At 31.8% G+C, this 22,491-nt stretch overlaps 1 protein-coding gene across 2 annotated transcripts; it reads left to right on the top strand.

The window, feature by feature from the left end:
• The first annotated feature begins 12,696 nt into the window (after positions 1-12,696).
• LOC107954709 (uncharacterized) lies at positions 12,697-18,738 on the top strand. 2 transcript variants are annotated; one of them, XM_016890349.2, is made up of 6 exons: positions 12,697-13,019; positions 13,254-13,326; positions 14,327-14,391; positions 16,338-16,447; positions 17,848-18,098; positions 18,365-18,738. In XM_016890349.2, the coding sequence occupies exons 1-5, from the start codon at positions 12,903-12,905 to the stop codon at positions 18,095-18,097; spliced, it is 615 nt and encodes a 204-aa protein (XP_016745838.1). In that variant the 5' UTR covers positions 12,697-12,902; the 3' UTR covers position 18,098; positions 18,365-18,738. The 2 variants fall into 2 exon arrangements, with proteins under 2 accessions (XP_016745838.1, XP_016745837.1); XM_016890348.2 differs by having other exon boundaries at positions 18,257-18,738.
• Positions 18,739-22,491: the final 3,753 nt, after the last annotated feature.

Genomic DNA, 22,491 nt, shown 5'->3' with positions numbered 1-22,491 from the left:
CAAACATGCATTTTCTCAACACTTAAACAACCAATTCATATGGCCAAATACACACTAACCTTTAAAAGCCAAATCTCATGGCTAATATCATAACTCAAAACAAACCAAGATGACACTAGCCTATACATGCCATATACCATATATATACAATTCAAAAGTACCAAATTAGATGTCCGATAGCGTGATGATGTTCCCGATGACTTTTGGATCCGAGCTAGCCTTGATTCTCTATAAAACATAAGAAAATAACGTGAAGTAAGCTTCATAGCTTAGTAAGCTCATAAGTGAATAATTCAATACATCAAATACATACAATTCAACTAATTGTGCATAACATCACCATATATACAATTACAACAAACCTTTCTCATGTCTTAAAACATGATCAAATACCATTTCATTATCTTTCTCTATTAAATACTTGAATAGGTTCTGTACGTGCCTGTATCGTCTCGTACTAACCTCTTTCTCAATCATCTCAATGATATTTATAATTCAATTCAACTAGGTCAAATTCAAATAAATCTCAAACACATAAACATTTAACTACATAAACATTTAACTAACTCATATAATTTCATATTATCACATTAAGTACTAAACTTACCTTAATATTGCATGAACATATAACTTCACACCTACCAGAACCATTCAACTCAAATTCACATATGGAATTGTTAAGATCATATGGAAATCATATAAAACTTGTACTATGCCATATCCCGAATATGGTATTACATGTTAACGCGTATCGATGCCACTATCCCAGACAGGTTCTTATATGAATCATATACGATGCCAATGTCCTAGACATGGTCTTACACGTTATCTCACTTCGATGCCAATGTCCCAGACATGGTCTTACACGAAATCACACATCGGAAGTCCTAATACCATGACATCAATATCCAATACATTTACTAAGGTTCATTCGGAGCTTTCGACTTCGTAATTAAATCAATTCATGCACGAAACCAATCATCCAATGCTTAAATCAATTCGGTAATATATATCTATATACAAATCAAATTCGGCAATGTATATCTATATACAAATCAAATTCGACAATGAATATCCATATACAAATCAAATTCAACAATATATAGCCATATACAAATCAAATTCGACAATGTATATCTATATACAAATCAAATTTGACAATGTATAAAACATATGCATTTAAATTCAAAAACATTTATTTACTTATCAACTTACCTCGTACTCGGAATTGACGAATCGGATCGATTACTCGATAATTTTGCCTTTCCCCCGATCTAATTCTGGATTCATCTTTTCCTGATCTATATGTATTCAAAATTAACTCATTTAATCATATAATCATTCAATTCAGTCCAAAAACACATATTTAAGCCAATTTGTACTTTGGCCCTAAACTTTCACATTTCTTACAATTGAGTCCCTATTTCACAAATACACAAAATTCATTAAATTCAACAAGACCCATGCTTGGCTGAATTACCATAGTGCCCCTAGTAGCCCATATTTCACATTTATTCACACTTTTAACCCCACATTTTCATCTTTTCACAATTTAATCCCTAATTTGCATTTTTATCAAAAATCACTTTATAAAATATGAAAATCTAACATCAAATATTCATATTTCACCATTAAACATCAAAGAACACATAAGCTCATCAATGGAAACTATCAAAATCTTTAACAGTTTTGAAATCGAAGACACAGGCTAGCTAGTACTAGTTGCAACGATCACAAAAACATAAAAATAATTAAAAACAGATTAAAAATACATACCAAATTGAAGGATATAAGGTTGTCGAAAGTTAAGCACAAAAATGGCTTTCTTCTTTGTGAAATTCGGTTGAAGAAAGATGATACAAAATGGTGTTTAATGTGGTTTTATTTATTATTAATTTAATTACCTAATTACTTAATTAACCTTTATAAACTTTAAAAATTACACAAATGCCAAGCCATTAAAATCCACTATCAACTCTAATGGGCTAATTAACATATAAGGACTTCCACTTTAAAGCCCTATAGCTATTTAATACCTTTAGCTATTAGAACTCAACTTTTACGCTTTATGCGATTTAGCCTTTTTTACCGAATTAAGCTTTCAAACAGTAAAATTTCTTTACGAGACTTTCACCTAATAATTCTATCATGCTTTAAAATTTAATATAATAATAAAATTATATTTTAACTTCAGATTTGTGGTCCCAAAACCACTATTTCGATTTGACCCAAAAATGGGTTGTTACATTACGTGCCAATTTTCCCTACTTCAATTTATTCGATGATGCACTTCGGTGCCAATTGGTGTGTTGGTTGGATGATTCATGTATCCACCCAAGTTTGAGTCAGGTTAATAAAGGTTATAAATTGTAAATTTGATATGAGATGCCGAAAATGAAATTGGTAATTCTGTGGAATCGATTGCATATATGTATATGGATTATGAATTGAGAAAAACATGTAATCTACCATGAAAACTAGTTGAAAACAGGCCTTGGGGTTGAGATGAGCATGAATGAGTCGATAGACTCCATAAAAAGGAATTGAATAATTCATAAATGGTTAAAAGATATGGAATGAAATTGGCATTGAATGTCATAATGTTAAGGTTATGGGTCTTTAAATTATGAATTGATATTGATAGCTAAAATGTTTTAAGATAGGTTTTTGGTATATGTAATTGGATTGAATCATTTCCATTGCCATGATAGTTGAATTGGCTTGCCACTTGATATATATGCACTTTCATGTAAAAACGGTTATGTAAATGTGTTGTGATATGGAATATGTATTGGTAGAAATTAAGACTATGTGCATCATGTCATATCGTTGTTGTTTTCTTATCTTATATTATATTATTTTGGATCATGAAAGTACCACAGAGCTTTATCGCTCAATGTACTGTTTGTTTATTTTGAACACATGTACATGTATTCTCAAAGCCCTGGGAAAGTGAAATCAACATCTAGATATCTACAATCGACTCACCTCAGTTTGTATAGCTCTTTCATTATGTCAATGACATGTACCTAGGAATATTTTTTCCAATGCTAGAAATGGTCAAAATGATTGTATATAAGTTGTGATTGTGTGAAATTGGTTTTGTTCATACATGGAAATGATGCTAATGACTTGATAATTATGTTTTTAACATGATTGATTATGAGGAATGAAAGATTGAGGCCTTGAGGCTAACTAATGTTAAGTATGCTAGGTTAAATTTAAGGAAGAAAAATGGAGACAAGTGGTCTGCCATGGAAGTCACAACTTCACACCCTGAATATCGTGACGCTAGGCTACCTCGTCGCGATGTCCCCTATTGAGGTTGTGACATCAACTCTATTTTATTTTGAGAACTTTACAAATTAATCCTTAAGTTATGAAGCTTGGCTACTATCTTCAAAGTCACAACACTAAGCCCTGGAAGTTGTGACATCCACTTGAGATATTTTGAAAACTTTTCATTTTAGTCCTTATTTGACCCCAGGATGGTATTGAGCTTTCATAAGCTCGTATTTGACCTGGAAATGATTATTTATCATGTTTTGTAACAACTCGTTTTTCAATGGTGTCAAAAATAGTGTTTTGAAAACCCCATTTCTGACGGTTGAGTATGTAAAATATTATTATTTAATATTTACGAGGTTAGTATAATGTTTAATTAAAGTTTGGTTTAGTAATTTTTGTGAATTGTTAGTTAATTAAGATATAAGGGCTAAATTGTAAAAATGGTGAAAATTAGTCATTAATAATTTTTAATTAAATGAAGGCCTAATTGAGTAAATGGAACATTAGTATATGGTTATTTAGTAGTGGTGGATGATGATGAAATCCACTAGCTTAATTAACTTGGTTTAAGGTTAACTAATTAAGTTTAATTAATTTAATTAGTAATTAAATAAAGTTTATTTAAGTATAAAAGCCAACGTCATGTTAACATATTTGTTTTCTTCCTTCATCCATTGTTTCTAAATTAAACAAAACCTAAAAAGCCATTTTTAAGCTTCAAAGCATTCGACCCTCCAAAATTTATCGAGAATTGAACCAACTAGAAGATAATTAAGAAAAGAGGAAATTACATATTAGTCCCTAGCTTCCTATTATCGTATTTTATGCCAAGCAAGTTCATAAGGTGTAATTATGTGTTATGGTATTATAAATATGTTTGAATTATGAAATAGCTTGTGTGTAAATGTAATTATGAATTTGTTACATTTTGGTACAAAAAGGTGAGATATGGATTAAATTGTAAAGAAATGATCTATTATGGGGTGATATGTATATGATGCCTCTAAAGCGATTTAAATGATATGAAGATAATGTTAAATGCCCACATGAACTTAGTAAACAATTAGGGTACGATTGACATGCCAATAAGGCTATTGTGTGCTTGTACGGGTTTAGCACTTTCACTCTCTATTCAGTACTTCAATACTCTTTGATTAACACTTTGGTGCTTTTTTCTTAGCACTTTTGTGCTCCCTGTTTAGCACTGCAATGCTCTCTATTATGGTGTAATTACTCGTGTATCCAAGTTTATTTATTAGAGTTCATCGGGCTAGTTGAATAATGGAAAGTGAATTGAAAAAGACATGTTACGAGCTTGATTCCTAAAGGGTATATGATGATCCGATAATGTGTATGGTATTGAAACATGAATTCTACGTTTATGTCATTAAATTGAATAGCATTATAAATGTTGAAATTACTATGTGATTCGATTTATAAGGAACTCACCTATTTGTTGTGTGAATATGCTATGTCAGGTTATTTGTATTGTATTACGTTATTTAGTTGTACGATTAATTGTATATCCAGGTAAGTTATCACTATTTACCTGTGAACTTACTATAGATTTGAAACACTTACCTAGTTGTTTTCCATTTCTGTAGATTTTTGTTTAAGGAACTCATTAGTTGGATCAGCTTGAAGATCACACTATCCCTCTATCGACTTGGTAGACTTTTGCTCGTTTTAGCTCAATATTGTGGCATGTAAATAGATGCTTTATGTGATAACTTGTGAATGGATGAATTGGTTAAAAAATTGTTTGATGTTGGATTTTGAAAGGTTAATGTTTTCTTGTGTATATGTGTAGGTTTTGGGCAAATGATAAGCCAATTTGTTTGTAAAAAAATTACAAGTGTACATAGACAAAAATACTACACTTAGGGCACCAAATCCAATATGTGGTAGCTGAAGTAGTGGGAAATATACATATTTATTTTGATCATTTTAAGAAGACTATTTTAAAAGATGTTTTCTGTGTACCTAGTTTTAAAAGAAACTTAATTTTTGTTACATGTTTATTTAAAAACAACTTGACTGTTACTTTTAATAATAATATTGCAGTTTTTAGAAATCGTTCTCTCATCTGTAATAGATGGATGTTGTGCACACTACTTAAAATTGAATTAACAAATAAAAGACTTAGGACTTCTCACTCTAACGAGGTCTACTTTTAGCATTTGAGACTTGGTCATCTTAACTAAGAAAGAATCATTAGACTTGTGAAAGATGTCACCTTAAGTTCAATTAAGGAAGTTGATCTTCCACAATGTGAATCTTACTTGGAATGTCCGATGATTGAATAATAGTTTAATGTAAAAGGAACAAGGGTCGTGAAACCTTTAAAACTTGTGTACACTGATGTATGTGGCCCCATGAAAATTAGTGCACGAGTTGGTTACGATTATTATGTAACCTTTATAAATGATTATTTCATATATGAGTATGTGTACAATTATGACAGGAATCGAAATGCTTTTTATATAACATAACGGGTACAACCCAATATCTAGTTGGTTTGATGAATCCTTAAAACAAACGCAAAATGCTAATGATTAATGCAAAAATTACATAAATCTTTTGAAATCGTTGGATGTGGTGTTGAAATTGTGATCTCTAAAAATCATATTATTTCATTCATTTATTCAGTCAATTAATAAGCATTTTTTTATATATTCATAAAAATCATACAAAAGAATTAGAAATGAATCATTAAAAAATGAAAATGATAAAGAACCTTTTTGGTTTTGTTTTGTTGAATTTTATCTATGAATTGAAGTTACAGCTAGTTAGTTTAGTTACAATAAAGGAGTTCTCTTTTGGGAAAACACAAACTAAAAAATCTCTATTGACGACCTAATTAAATAGAAAAGATAATTAAATAAATAAACCTAATGCACCACGAAAATGATATATTTGATAAATTCTAAGAATTTTGTGCTGAAGTGGAGAAACAACTAGGTTTAACCATAAAGACACTTATGTTTGATCGAGGTGGGAAATACTTATCAAATGAGTTCTTAGGTTATCTCATAGAGAATGAGACATTATCCTAGTTAACCATGTTGAATACTTTACAATAGAATGGCATGACAAAGAGAAGGAATCAAACTTTGTTAAACATGGTCCGATCGATGCTAAATTTTTTGCAACTGTCGCTTTCCTTTCAGAGATATGTTTTACAAATAGCTTACTACATTATAAATAGTGTACCAACAAAGGCCACACCCAAAAATCCATACGAATTGTGGCACGGCAAGAAGCCAACCCTAAAGCATTTTAGGATTTAGGGATGCATAACCCACGTACTGTATAAAGATGTGAGGAAGTTGGATTAACACAAAGAATTGTGCACGTTTTTGGGATATCTTAAAAGATCAAACGGTGGTTTGTTTTATAACCCAAAAGAACAAACAATTATAGTGTTGACTCATGCTACATTCATTGAGAAAAGTTACATGAATGAATTTAAACCTTGCAACATAGGGAGCTTCGTTGTAGTGGGAGGGTCTCATGTAGGTTTGAGTTCTTCTAGTTTGGCGAAAGTGCTTTAAGCAATGAGTCTTCTAAATAGGAAGATTGTAACACCCTTTACTCGAGACCGTTGCCGGAGTCGAGCGCGAGGCGTTACCTGACTTAACTTACTAGTTTGGAGCATAAAAATTTACTTTTAAAATTAATTCACTCACTTTCAATCAATATGTCCTTAAAAAAGGCCCTCGAGACCCTAAAATATGCAACGAAAATGGTTCGGGTCAAAACCGGGAACATTAAAAATTTTTCAAATACTTAAACAAATCAAAATAATTTATTTCACTATTCACAATAAAACATTCCACTTGCGTAATAGTCACTAATTTAATTATAACTCGCGTTACAAAACTTGAAATTTAGATCCGTAAATTTTTCCTAAAACTAGACTCATATATCTTCTTATCATAAAATTTCTAGAATTTTTGGGTTAGCCAAATAGTACAGTTAATTCGTTAAAGTCTTCCCTATTTTACTATTTGACGGTTCTGACCTCTATCAACTAGAAATCAATTATCTCATTGTACGGACTTTATATGGTGCTTTTGCTGATTTCTATTGAAAATAGACTCACTAAGGAATCTAGACATATAAATTATGACTCATAATTCTTTCTGTACAATTTTTAATGAATTCCTAAAGTCAGAATAGGGGACTTCAAAAACCATTCTTACCCTGTCTCACTAAAATTCAAATATCTCATAATATATAATTCCTTTGCCTACACCGTTTCTTTCATGTGAAAATAGAATCGATAAGCTTTAATTCACTCTCAATTCCATTTTTACTATCCTTGGTGATTTTTCAAAATCACGTCAATGTTGCTGTCCAAAAACTGTTCCATTGCAAATTTTTACTCTTTTATAATTTCTTTGTATTAACTATCATTTAGGCATACATAACACCAAAACATGTTCTTAAATAGCCATTTCAATAGCTAATCATTATCGAGTATTTACATGCTATTCATTAGCTATATCATAAGGACACACACACAAAATGACTAAGTCCTTATACATGCCATAACTTAAAAAGTTTCGAATTACAAAATACCGAGATGGTCTGTTGATAGTGTGAAACGATCTCCGATGCCCTTACGATCCCCGAATTGGCTTGGTGATAATATAAAAAAGAAGGAAAATAAAGGGGGTAAGCATAAAGCTTAGTAAGTTTACAAGCAAATAAATAACAACATTTATCATAAATAATTATACTCATAAATTATCATCAAGTATCCTAATCTTTACTTTCTTCTTTACTTACTCTCTTACTTGTTTACTTACTTGCTTACTTAAATAACTCATGACTATAACTTACTCCTCCCTTGATGAAAATTTTTTTTCTCAACTGATAACTGAGATATTCTTAACCCTTATAACTCACCTGAATCTATTTATTATGCTTTTACCTAAACTTTCATGTAACATAGTCTATTTACTAGCCCGTTGAACCACTTGGAATACTAAGGATACTTGGGTCTCCTATCTGATAATAACATGCCAAAACCATGTCCCAGACATGGTCTTACATGGGATGTTTCCTGTACTGCAAATGTCATATCCCAGATATGGTCTTATATGAGAGTTCTCATACCAGTGCCCATACCATGTCCCAAAATGGTCTTACGGGGGACCTCTCATCTCGGTAACAACGCCGTGTCCCAGACATGGTCTTACGTGGGACCTCTCATAACCTCAATAATGCCAATTCCATGTCCCAGGCATGGTCTTACATGGGATCTCATCCCTCTAATGTCATGACATTTGTATCCGATACATTCCTAATGTTTCAACGAGACTTTTTAACACTGATTCTCTATCATCTCCTACTTGAGTCAACATTAAATAATTTCATGAAATAAGTACATAATTGCTGTTAAATAACAACATTAATAATAATTATTGAAATATTGCATTTATTTACCGTAAACTTACCTCGGTACAAAATACAATCAAATCTAGCAACTTAGTCCTCAACCTTTTTCTTTCCCCGGTCTAACTCCAGATTTCATTTATCTTGATATATAATAGAAAATTTAGCTTATTTAATACTCACATTCATCAAAACAGTCCTTGACTCGAACTTTGGAAAAATTATGATTTTGCCCCTAAACTTTTACATATTTACACTTTTGCCCCAAAGCTTGGAAATTAAACTTCATCCCTTATTCTTATGTTTTATGATATGCTGAACATCTTTACCTTCTATGGCAACATCAAATTCCCACTCTAACATTTACTTATGAACATTAGGTATTTTTACCGATTATGTCATTTTATTCGTTTTCACTTAAAATCGTCTATAAAAAGTTGTTTAACATAATGTAAAACTTCATATTATGCCATAAAAGATCAAAATAAACACATTTCACCTATGGGTATTTTTCCAAATATGAACCCTAACATGAATTAATGGTAGAATAAGCTAAACCGAGCTACGAGGACTCCAAAAACGTAAAAAAACATTTGAAATGGGGCTTGGATGCACTTAATATGAGCTTGAGAAAGTGAAGAAACCCTAACTATGGATTCCCTTGAAGTTCCGACCCTTATGGAAGAAGATGAGCACATTTTACCATCTTTTTCCCTTTTAATTCTTTTTATTACCAAATTACTAAAATGCTCTTCATTAAAACTTTAGTTATTTTTATCTATGCATGCCAATTTTTTTCCATGAAAAATAAGGACCTCTACTTCAATTATGCACTTCTATTAAATCCTTTATCATCTAAAGCTCATATTTATCCACTTTTGCAATTAAAACCTAATATGCAATTCAGACATGCAATCGCTGAAATTTCTTATTAGTATTCTAATACATGCATCCAATCAATCGATAAATCATAAAAATTAATCACAATAAAATTTTCTATCTCAGATTCATGGTTTTGCAACCATTATTTCGTTTAGGCCCTATTTTGGGATGTTACAAAGATGATGACCCACTCATATTTGATGAAGCGATGCAGGGTGTTGATTCTAAGCTTTGGGAAATAACATTGAAAGTTGAGGCAACAAAAGAAGCAATATGGCTTCAATGAAGCCCGTTGATAGAAAGTATCAAATCATAAGGGAGGTAGAAGTAAACATAATAGTAAATGTAGCCAAAGTCGCATCAAAAGACAACCTTATGAACCTATTTACCAAGCCTCTAATAGTTAGGAGTTTTGTGAAACATGTAGAGGGCATGAGAATGCAAAACGTGACTCATTTACTCTACTAGGGAAAAATGAGATATTGAGTGTAGTATATTCATTTGTATACTTATATTTTTCAAACAAATTGGTTTAATACAATATCTATTAATTACATCAATACCATTTTTATATTGTCCTCAATATTTTTGCGCACAAATCAAAATGGAAGCAAATATTGGCTCACTCGTTATCTAATATTTAACTAGTACTAAAGGTTATTACATGGTCGAACTGTAATATGGAAAGAAAACTTGTATTAGTAGATGAACCTAAACATGTCCTTAGTCTAATTGAAAATGAGCAAATCGATTGAAAGACTAATATGTCATCAATTAAGTCCAACTGGGAAAATACTTTGTCTTGAGCATCAGAGCAGATGACTCCCTAAAGATAGAGACATAGATGTGACTGACTAGGTTGACAGTACATCGGGTAGGATCCAAGTATAATAGATTCTAGATCCGTTTATGGATTTATTTAGTTGTGACGTTCATAGTTTAACATACCTTAATCCTGAGTGGATGTTGTACTATGTATGCGTGACTCGTATAATTTGATGTAAGTAAAAGCCTGAGTTCAAATAGATAAGAAACTAAAAGCTGGTGCTTTGGGTATATGACTTCTATAGTTTGTGACATCATTCACAATAGTGGAATTCATAGCCTAACTAATGAATAAATGATATCCTCTCATTGGTATTACATGCTAGATGAAAAGTAAAGTAGCTATTGGTCGTTTGTCTTTATGATAAATGACTTGATTACTATTTGATAGTAATTAACTTTTTATGAAGGAAGATGTAATGATTATCATGAGATAAAATAGGATCATATTGGGATAACGAGTTTATCCCAAATATATTAAGGATATCCTATGAGAGTAACACACACTTATGACAAGGTCATTGGACAAGCAATTAGTAGCTTTCGTAATGGTATGTATTTGGGGAGAGCTCAGTCATGATACTATAGTGGAATGACTTCGTGACTAAATAAGTTTATAATTAATAGGTGAAAGTTTGGAACTTAATTATAAATTGTTTGAGCCCTAATTATATATTCCAATTGGTCCCTCCGCTAGCTTGTTGAAACCAGAAATGAATTGCTTGCAGAATTAAACGAACAAAAATAAATGGAAATGGTAAAGTTAGAGAAATAAGTCGAGTTCACAAATGAATGCATTTTTCACTAAGTATAGAAATGACTTGAGAATCAATTTAAGATTTTTAATTATTATTTAATTAATTATAATTAAATAATTAAAGGTTGAAAATAGAATTAAATTAATTAGTCATTATGAATTCGTTGAATGTGAAATTAAATATAATTTCTTATAGATTCTTTTACGATAAAGTTGTCACCGACTTTAACAGAACTGGAATTAGGTTGAAAAAATATTTAATTCGAAAATTAATTTAGTTAATTTGATTAATTAAATTAATTATATAAAATCATATTTATTTTGGGAAATAGAAAACAAATATTAGTTCAGATTAAATTATAAAGTGCTGGGCCAAAAATCCAAGAATCACATATAATTGAACCAATATAGGAGAAACCCAAATCCCCTCATATGATAAGTGAGGTGTAGCAACCCTAGTAATGTTTACTATAATGTGACACTCCTTTTTCTTCTAGTTAGATTAGAGTATTTTCTATTAAATAAATATTATTTGTGCTATTCTTATTCAACTAGAATTCTCCTATCTCTTTATATAAATAAAGAACACTAGAAGGGCAATTAACATGAGTTTATACACACAAGTTTCATATATTGTTATTCTTCCAACTAATAGCGGAAACTTATTTTCTTGGAGTAAATTCTATTTTCTAGGAATTACAATTTCTATCGGTTTCTATTTGAGAGAATTACTTTCCTATTGAAAGTAATTAAATCGTTTTTTGTTGTGTTTTTGTTTTGTGTTGCTCGAGTTAACACTTGATGCAATTTGGGGTATGAGGATAGCAGGGAAGGATGTTCAATTGAAAGTCGGGAACGATACGAATTCGTCTCGCACAAGGAACATGTAATTCTGTGAAAAGTTTATTCCTATAAATATCACAAACAAACTCGGTTTTCAAAATTTTTAAACTTCCGGTGTAACTGCAAATTATTTTCTTAACCGAAATTTTCCAACATTCTGATATTCTGTTGTTAAAGGAATGAGGTTCCACTTTTAGGAGTGATTCAAAACTTGTTCACTTTAACCTCAATGAGGCAAGATCGACACCCTAGAAAGTTGTGCTTCAATAATTGGACCTGCATTTTTTAATCTAGAAAGTAGAGAGGTTAAAATGTCTAAAAAATAAAAGTAAGACTAAATTCCAAATGTGAGAAGAGTATAATGACTTAAAACATATTTTAACTAATGTTTTATCCTATGCTTTTAAAAATTCGAAATTTCAATCATATCCCAAATGATAGTATTAGATATCTATTAAGTCAAATTCTATTATTAGTCACATAATAAGCTATAGATTTAACTATTGTTCTTCAATTTGATTATTTTTAATTTATGTGATTTTTGCAATTTGAAATTTGGTTAAATTCATTAATTAAAATGTGGTGGTTTGTTTGAAAAGATAACAAATATTATATTTGTGATAATATATTTTATAGGATAAAATAAATAAAAAATAAAGAATATTTGGGCAAAAAAATTTCATTTCAAATAGCGAAACGAAATAATGTAGCAACAGAAATGGATGGTTTTAAAAAAGAAGAGGTGCCATAATAGTTTTAAATTTTCATTTCTAAAAGGCTAAAAGCAGAGCAATTCGAGAAACCTTTTCTCAGTTTTCGTTCTCAAAAACTTTTGGTGGTTGTACCTTTATCTAAACTCGGTGAAATCAAATAACTCGTTAGAGTTAACTCCATCGAATGAACTATGCTGCGATTAAGAAGCAGAGGCACCTCCTTTCTGGGTTCAGTAGATGTTCCCAATTTGAAGCGAAAAGCCCTTAATTCTTGGGCTGCTGTTCAAGATACCTACTTCTCCACCAAGGTACCTCCTTTTCCCTAGTTTTTTTGTTCTTTTTCTAGTTTCACTTGATGGGTATTCATTAAATCTTAGCAATATATTTTGGGAAATTAATAATCTTTGTGATATCTAATCTAAAATTATTAGCTTGTTTCTCTAATTTTTCCTTTCTAAAATTTAATTTGATTTGAGTTCTTTCTTTTTAGTAATTTATGGAGGTTTTGTTAATTTTAGCGATGACTGATTTTAATGTTGCAGGATACATTTGAGAGGCATAAGGTGGTATTTACAGTAGGAACTTCTATAGCTTCGGTTGCTACTGCATGGTTTGGTGAGTTTCTCTTCCACTGATTTGTCTCTGTAGCTCGTTTTTTCGTTATGATTCCTAAAGGATTTATTGTTGTATACTTTTGCTTCACTAGTAAAATAGGGGAATTGTTGCAATTTTTCCTCCTGTTATCGGAAAACATATTTACTGCTTCAGTTGTCGAATTATCATTGTTAATTTGGATTCTACGTATTTATTCAATAAACTTCTGCTGAATCCGGCTGAAAATAAATTTCTTTGTATCTACATGGAACTTTTGGATTTAACTTCACTGCCTTGTCGAGAAGGTTTCAACTTGAAAAAATTCTGTCCCTAAGCTCTTTCTAGAAGTAGTTAGTGTTTTGACTTATTGTATCTTCAGCCTTAGAATCAAAAGATTTTCATGGAGAAAAGGAAGGAAACAAACTTTGCTATGACTGCCAAATGCTAATGGAAAGTGGAAACTTTGAAGGATCTGTAAAGTTTTTCAAAGAGATTAGGCGTAGATTGCCATGGTCCTCTACTTGCTGCTCACAATGGTGTTTCTGATTTTAGATCACACTGCAATATTCTGCACTGTTGCATATAGGTTTTCTTCTTTTGTTTAGATCTTCCATTTCTTCATCATCTAGGGGTCTTTTCAAAGTTTTTATAAATGCAGTTAAAAAATTTTGGTAATTTTTATTGCTCTTCTTTGGCTATAGGCTTATGGGTTTACGGTTTTTTGTTTGTTTCAGAAGGGTAGGATGAAAGCATAAACATAAAAAATGTCAGTATTGAAGCTCCATATGTCAGTTAAGTTTTACTCAAATGCTTCTGGGAATGTGTTTGCTTGTGCCCTGAAAGCACTGAGCTGCTGATAGAAACAACAATTCATTTAAAACTAGGAGTTTTTAAAGTCTCTCTTTCTGATGGTCTTGGAGGTTTGATGTTATGGTTTCTAGTTCCATGTTCTTGCTATTACAACTTGATTTGTATGCTAGGGTTGAAACATCTAATACGAAATGCATAAATGTTGGAACAGGATACTCTTTACGGCATTATCATGAATCAAAAGTAGATCAAAGGCTTGAATCAATTGAGAACACCGTGAGTATGCTTTTGCATATTGTTAGATTTGTTGTACTGTGCCCTTCATATCTTTTGCTCACCTTTTCTATCCGATAATGGATTTGCTTTATTGGAGTTTCTCAGCCGGAAGTTTGCATTTGATTAATTTAGGTTAAATTCTAAGTATAGTCCCTGTACTTATCGATTTGTGTGGATTTAGTCCCTCTACTTTTTGATTTGCTCATTTTTTGTCCCTTCGTTAATTTTTTCTGTTAACTCTGTTAAAAAATTAAGTACAATCACAAATTTAGCCCTTCAATCTTTATAACTTTTGTCAATTGGTCCCAACTCTAAAAAAATTATTGACTAAATTAAAAAATTTATAAAATTTCTCAAACTTGTCAAAAAATTCTATATATTTGCCTCCTCTTGACTTTGGTTTTCGGGATTTGTTTTGTTCAATTCTCTTGTTGGTGGGCATGAGTGTTGGCAGTGTCTAAAAAATTCAATAACATTTTGAAGTGTAATGAAGATTATTTCTTGGAATGCAAGAGTTGAAACTCAGAGGAGATTTCATGTTAACAGGCTCAAAGGATTTGGGGCCATGAAAACTTCCAGCTTTGTTTTCTTGCAATTTTTTGGTTATTTGGCTAATGTTTTATTGTGTCATAGTGGCTGCCTTTCTTGGCTGAGTGGTGTATGATGTTTTTTTTTTTAATTATGCTTCTGGGTATTGGTCATCTTGTCTGACTGAGAATTGTGTTTTGTGGGTCTGACCGAGGGGTGTAGTTATGTGGAGTGTGGCCGCGTTCAGGGTGAAGCTATATAGGAAATTCTGTGTTTAATATATGGGGCTTTGGCTTGACTGCTAAGAAGACTGTATTTAAAACCATTTCTGAAGGTGTTAAGCATAAGTGGTCACACATTTGACATTCCATTCCAAATTTTGATATTGATACAATATTCCAGGAGAATGTGAGCATATTCTGGGTTGATCTTTTCGAGTATTGTATTGCTAGGGCTGATGGTTGATCAAGAGTTTTGATTATTGCATGTGACTGAGTTGCTTGTTTTTGGTAGGAAGATTCATCTTTGATTTTGTTTTTTTTCTCATACATATGGACTTAGGAGACCAATTTAAATGCAGCGAGGTGCTTGTTGGGCTCGAATCCTTTTGAAGAGATGGCAATTTTGATTGGGTTGTAGTTTTCATGATAACATATCGTGTGGCAAAAATGAATAATAAAGTTTTTTCTATCTTTAATTTGTTGATATATTTGGGAAATATTTATAATTTTATAATTTTTATATAAAATTTTAAGAACTTTATAATTAAAGAAAAAAAAGAGTAGGACCAAATTGATAAAAGTTGTAAAGGTTGAGGGGCTAAATTTGTGATTGTATCTAAATTTTTAACAGAGTTAAATGGAGAAGTTAACGGAGGGGCTAAAATGAGCAAATCGAAAAGTAGAGGGACCAATTTTGGGCAAATAAAAGTTGAGGGACTAAATCCGCACAGACTAATAAGTACAGGGACTATCCTTAGAAGTTAACCATTAATTTATAATTTCATGGGTTATGTGGTTTCAGTGACCAAATTCATGGAAAAACCTGATTCTTATGGTCTTTTTTTGTAACTGTTCTTCACTTTTATTGGTTTATTTTTGTGAGTTAGAACATGCTGTTTGTTTGCTTGAGGCTATCATACACCTAACTTGAGTCTGAGTGTTGGATAAGGGTATGTGTCTTACACAAGAATGTTCATTTTTTCCTATATTTTTCCATGTATTTGGAGTGTCCTTAGAGGATCATCTCCTCACATCCATGTCCAAAAATGCCCCAAACACGGGTGCTTCATGAAAAATGAAGACTGCAGGATAGGCTTGAGGCATGATGAAACATTTTTATGCAATTTTATCCCATGTGCTTTGCAGTTCTCACACTCCCTCTGTTTTCTAAATATACCGTTTCTTATTTTGTGACAGATGAGAAACAGTCATCATCTCGAGCATGCAGACTTCAAAAAACTTGTTGACCCAGGACATTCCAGAGCTGCTGCTTGGGTTGCCACGGCTGGTACTGCTCTCATTGTTGGGTAAGCTTATAAATGGTTAACTTATTGCTGATGAATTAATGCCGTATTTTTCGAACTTGACAATGTTTTTAGATTAATTGGAGAGAAGTGAAGACAAAGAAATCATAAGAGAAACGTGAACATGTGATGTTAATTGCAATTCAACATCTCTCTTGTTTTGCCCCCCCCCCCCCCAAAAAGAATAAAAATTTCTTGCTGCTTGCATGCAGATCAAGAGTGTTCCCATGATGATTTTAGAACATTGGAGTTTCTCACATGTTTTGTGAATAGATCATTTAAACAACATCTAATCATGTATAGTGATTTAATAACAACTGTCGTAGAAATTTAAAACGTACATCATGACAGGACTTTCTCTTCTTTTTCTTGTCTCTTAAAGAAATTCTCTCACTTTTGCCATTTTTCAATTGCTTTGCTTGATATCTACCAGAGGAACTATTTATTTATTGTCAAGACAAATTCCAAAAGAAAAGAAATCCATAATAGGTTTCTTTACAAGTTTTATATATATTTCTATTATTATTGTTATTTTACTCGGATGGTTCTTGACTTGTCATCATGCTTGTCAATAAGATAAAGGAAAGCAAAGGAGTTTAAAATAAACATACAGAACCTTTTTACCCACCTTCCATAAAAGTTCATTAAGATCCCTCTTTTCTAACTGGGAAAATCCCATAATGGTTCTATTTTAGCAAGAGGAAGAAGAACAAATATGGATATTCTCTTAAAGAACATATTCTCTGAAAATTTGAAAAACTTACCGATCAATCTGTTATTGCTTGCAAGTGTTTCGTTGTCTTAAGTTTTCCAACCTTTCTTGCTTGCATTTTTAGTTCTAAGGCTTAAAGAGGTTCAATTTTGTTTTTGGTTCAAGTATTGAAGTGGTTCTTGGAGCCTTTCTAAGATCAAGTAAAAACACAATTATACTGTTGTAGTTTTGTAATTATGCATGTTCAATAATAAGTTACGGCCATTGAGGTACATATTAAAGAATACAGACATAACCTAATGTTACTCAGACTTGGGTGTGAGTGTTGGATTTGGGTATGTTTTATTTTTTGTCCCAAGTTTTTTATGTATTTGAAGGATATCTTTGGAAGGCCATATCCGGATATGATACTTAAGAAAAAGTCAAGAGTAACATACGATATTACATCCTTAAGTAACAGGGTTTCACCTAGAGTACTAGTGGATTGTAATGGGCTTCATTAGTAGTAGGAATAAGGTGAGTTAAGCAAAAATGATCTCAATTGTAGCCTCTTCTCATTGTTTATCCTTCTTAACTTACGGAAAATAGGAAATATAAAAACCATGAAAAGGCAATGATTGTAGCCTCTACTTTTGAAAGCCCTTATTCGACATTTTATGTTCAATCCTTGCCTTTATTTGCTTGACTGCAGATATGGCTTGGGTTGGCGAGGTGGAACATGGTATGCAAATAGAAAGTTCAGAAGGGAGCAGTTGAAACTACTAGGGCAGATAAAACCTAAAAGGTGGCAATTGCTCGGACAAATGAAACCTCGAGGTTGGCAATTTCGTTTCCTTAGATCATCACCAAGATGCCGAGGGCCAGAAAGTGCTTCAAAAACATCTGGAACAATGCTAAAGAGCGCTCCCACCTCATGTGAATCCGTGGAAGCCCATCAATAATGTTAGTATTTCTGCTATTCATAATCATGACAGCAAACGTTCCAACCTCTTTTTTGTTGTTAATTAATCATGTATTCACAATACAATACAAAAAAGACTGAAACTATTAATATAGTCTTATAAAAATAAGATTTGTTTGTCTATGCATTCTTTGGACAGATTAAACTTAATAGTTGCTGCTGCTGCATTCTCGGATCAAATTTAGTTCCCTTTAGTTTTGCTTTTATGTTGGAAAGATTTTGCTTTGAGCTTTTGGTTTCACTCCAGGATTGGATGTAATCGGTGCAGTTGTTGCTGTTTTTTTTTAGCAAAATTGCTCTGTTCCATTGCCCCTTTCAGAACTAAACATAGGCTGAGATCAAGTCAAGCAAGGAGAGTGGCAGTGCCAAAAGAGGTTAAATGGATTAGTTATTCACATATAAATTCTATCTGTCCAAGCGTCGGTTGGTCCGGTTTGAATCACTCTCTAATAAATTTTTTTTGTTTAAGTTTAATTATAAAAATATATAAATACTAGTATAAAAATAATTCTAATAAATATTTTATTACTTATGAATTGTATTGGGTCTTGGATCCCATTATGTGAGAATGCCCATTATGCACTCTGCCCTTTAGTGAGAAGAAAGAAGCTTTTTTACTTACTCTCTTGTTTGCTCAAGACTTTGTGTGGTTAGATATATCGTTGTTTTATGGCAACACTTTTGATTATCGCAAAGTTTTTTAGTGTGTTTTTAAGTCATGAGATTTTTACCTTTTGATTCAAAGGAGTTTTAACGTAAAATCATTTTTCATTTAATTTCTTATTTGTTTCATTTGTGTTGATTGAGGATGTATTGTGATTGTGTCATAATTACAAATTTGTGTTTATTTGGAGAAAAAAAAATCCGGTTGTACTTTCTTGATTTTTTGGTAGGTTCAATTTTTTTCTCCAAACTAGTATTGAAGCTTGATTGTGTTGTGTAGTAATGAAAATAAAAACAAGTAATTATGTTAAATAACACAAATGATAAACTTTGGCGAAATAAAATGGAAGACCTTTTGTTTGTGAAGGTTTTACATCTTTTTATTTTTGCTACTAAAAAACCCAAGTCTTAAAGTGACAAGGAATGAGAATTCCAGCATCATCAAGTGAATTGTTTTATTCTATAATTTGATGAGTAAAGTGTTTATAACCATATTGGTCAAGCGATACATGTACTCACATTGTGGAACAAATTTTATAACTTGTGTAATTTAAATCTTGGTGGTATTAAGTTTTTCTTACTCAAGAAGATGATGTTAAGGTGCAACGGTCACCAATCACTTGAATGAGTTTTAGGGTGTTGTGACTCAATTACTTTGTACAACCATCAATGATGATATTATCGGTCTTTGATTGCTTGCTACACTATTGGTTCTTAAGAAAATTTTGAATTTCATTTATTAATTCGACTTCTAAAGGTATTATGAGTATGGAAATTGCCAAGAATAGTGTTTTGAATAAAAAGGTTAGAATAAGGTTTCAAGGATCATCACATTTTGAGGTTATAGCTATTGAAAATAGGATAAATAAAGATAACGGTGAAAAGAGTAAAGAAAAATAAAAAACAGCAAGAGTTAGTCAAAATCAAGATATAAAAATCTTAAGGGTAGATGAATCTTATAAATGAAGATTGCTACAAGTGGACGACAAAGAACAAGGGTGGTGGTGATTAATAAGAGAAAGGATAATGAAAAATCTAAACATGTCGTTACTACTACTTTTTATGATCTACTGATTGTTTGGGATGAGAATGTGATCAACCTAGCATGCAATGAGACAAATTAGTGATAGATATTGGTGCAAAACCTAGGGTATGAGTATGATCCCTGATAGATATGATTCTTGGGAGGGTGAAATGAAGTATTATGAGAATATAGGTCAACACTTCCTATCATGGCATGGGGATATCCTTCATTGGCTTCAAAACATTTTTATTTCCTTTGTGTTGGACCCCTCACATTCTTTGAACTTCCCACTTTTAGCAACATTTTTAATCATCTCCTCTGAAAGTACTATGTTTGCAAAGCTCCTTGTGGCACTCCCAACAATTTATGCAAAGTGTACATAAATAACACTGTAGTCTCCCTTACTATCCAAGGTGGTTGCACTTGCGCTACCATGTCTCTCCATCCTTGAGCATATTGTTTGAAGCTCTTAGTAGCTTCTTTCCTCATGTTCTGTTAAGAGAGGTGATTCAGAACCATGTTTATATTGATTTAGAAAAGCCCTTGCTAAATCTTTCCATGATCTTATCTTGCTTTGGCTTAGCTGATTATACCACCTTGTCGCTGATCCAGTGAGACTATCTTGAAAGCAATTTATTAACAACTTATCATCATTCACATGGGCAGTCATTTTTCTACAAAACATCTTGATATAGCCCACAGGGCAACTAGTCCCACTATACTTCTCAAAATTAAGATTTTGGAACTTCGACAGGATAACCAAATCAAGTACCAAGCTAAGTTCCCTTGCATCTATTCCACCAAACGTTTCTGTACCCTTGATTGCTTGCGGTCTTTCCTCTAGAATATTATACTTATCTTGAGCTTCAACAAACTTGGAATGCTTAGAGGCTTCAAGTAGCTTTGTGAGGTCACCCAAATCTGGGAAAACATGATTAAAGGGAGTTATTCCTAGATATAAGCCACCTACTATTTTGTTGCTGATAATTAGTTGGAGTTGATGTGCTGCCAACAAATTGTTGTCTTTCAAGTGTAGGTATGGCCCGTGGACATCCTCTTTGTGGCGCATGATCAGAGGGTAGAGTGATTCTTGATTGATACAACAGATTATCAATAATTCGGGCTTGATTCTCTAACCCAATTGATTCTTCAACATGCCCCATCCTAGTTCTCAAATTCCTCGTCATTTCCATCAATTGGTCCATCTGTTTCCGTGATTCTTTCCTTTGGTCCCTCAAATTTTGTTGAGATTAAGCCAATTGTTCTTGTAGTTCTTTTTGTGTTCTTTCCATCAATTCTACTCTTGAAGCATATTCTCTATCCTTGATTCAGATGCTCAATAAGACGATGCTTGGTAATTTCAACTATTATGATTCAACAAAAGAAATCCCCCATAAAACCACCAAAACTCCCAAATGTATTTGATGCATGTATGCATGCATGAAAATGAATGCAAATAATAGGATGCGGGGAAAATAGAGTTAATCAAGTATTCACAATTATTTTTGAAGCATTCACAAAATAATTATTACGAGAAACAATCCAAAGCAATTGCAAAAGTAAAACAAATAATAAACATGTGGAAATTAATAAAAGTTTAAAATGGCAAGTTATCCATGTTTATTAAAGCATTCAGTACATTCAAAGAAAAACAATTTATTCCTACAACATGGAATTCATTCATCATTCTTGGAAAGGCAACTGAAATGTTAGTATTATTCAAAACATACAAAAACATTGTCTCTAAGAGTGCATTCCAACATCAAAATTTTGAGGGTAGTATAGTAATTTTGCAAAAAAGTAGTGGGCATGTGTTGTGACCTGAATTTAAAAACTGTGTCTATCTTATATCATAACATGCGACAATATTTGCTCCAAAAATTAAAATGCAACAATATATAAAAAAGGTGTTCTGGTAATTTTTATAAGCAACAAAATCTACCCGACATGCTTTATTGTAAAATCCTACCCCACTTGCTTTATCAGATAAATCTATCCAACATGCCTTATCAAACAATTTTATTCCTAAGGAAAATAAGTAATTTAAACTCAAAATATGCATAACAACAATAAAAAGGTAAGGAGCGTTCTTCCCAAGTAATTATTTTGGTCACATTTAATGGATAAAATTTCAATATGACTCAATATGAGTAGGCTTGTACAATTCATTATATAGGATTTGAGTTCAAACAACGTACTTGAATTGTCTTTATTGATGCTTACTAAAGTTAGTAAAGTCTTGATCTTTACTAGCACAGTTCACGAGTTCAATTCGAGGAGATATAATTCTCTATATTCATACGAAGATCATCACGAAGACATAAATAAGTCATAGTTTGAAAGTAATTTACTAACCCATAGGATTTTCATAAAGGTGTAATTATTACTCCCACTTAACGAGACAAAGATGTGTATAGAGCTAATGTTATACAAATGTATGTGCACAATGTGTGGGAAAGAACTTGCAAACCTTTTATTCTATCTTAAAAATAAAATAAATTTCCTTTAACAAAATTTAAAAATATAGAAAACATGAAAAACACATGTTAGTACAAATCATGTACAATATAGTTGCATGATGAAGATAAATTTTGAACAATTTATTTGTAAAAATTTTAAGAGATAATAACTAAATATCACTTATTACATTTTTAAAATTTGAAAATGTTGGCAACATGTAATTAACT

The sequence above is a fragment of the Gossypium hirsutum genome, chromosome D07, assembly GCF_007990345.1.
Source record: "Gossypium hirsutum isolate 1008001.06 chromosome D07, Gossypium_hirsutum_v2.1, whole genome shotgun sequence".
Classification (NCBI taxonomy): Eukaryota; Viridiplantae; Streptophyta; class Magnoliopsida; order Malvales; family Malvaceae; genus Gossypium; species Gossypium hirsutum.
The sequence above is the reverse complement of the archived record's forward strand: the minus strand, read 5'-3'. Positions and strand labels throughout refer to the sequence as shown.

Bases quoted from the DNA above. Each gene is read 5' to 3' on its own strand.
- LOC107954709 (XM_016890349.2), top strand. From the start codon at position 12,903: ATGCTGCGATTAAGAAGCAGAGGCACCTCCTTTCTGGGTTCAGTAGAT. The intron at 13,327-14,326 runs GTGAGTTTCTCT...ATGTTGGAACAG, and splicing joins GGTTGCTACTGCATGGTTTG to GATACTCTTTACGGCATTAT. The intron at 16,448-17,847 runs GTAAGCTTATAA...GCTTGACTGCAG, and splicing joins GGTACTGCTCTCATTGTTGG to ATATGGCTTGGGTTGGCGAG.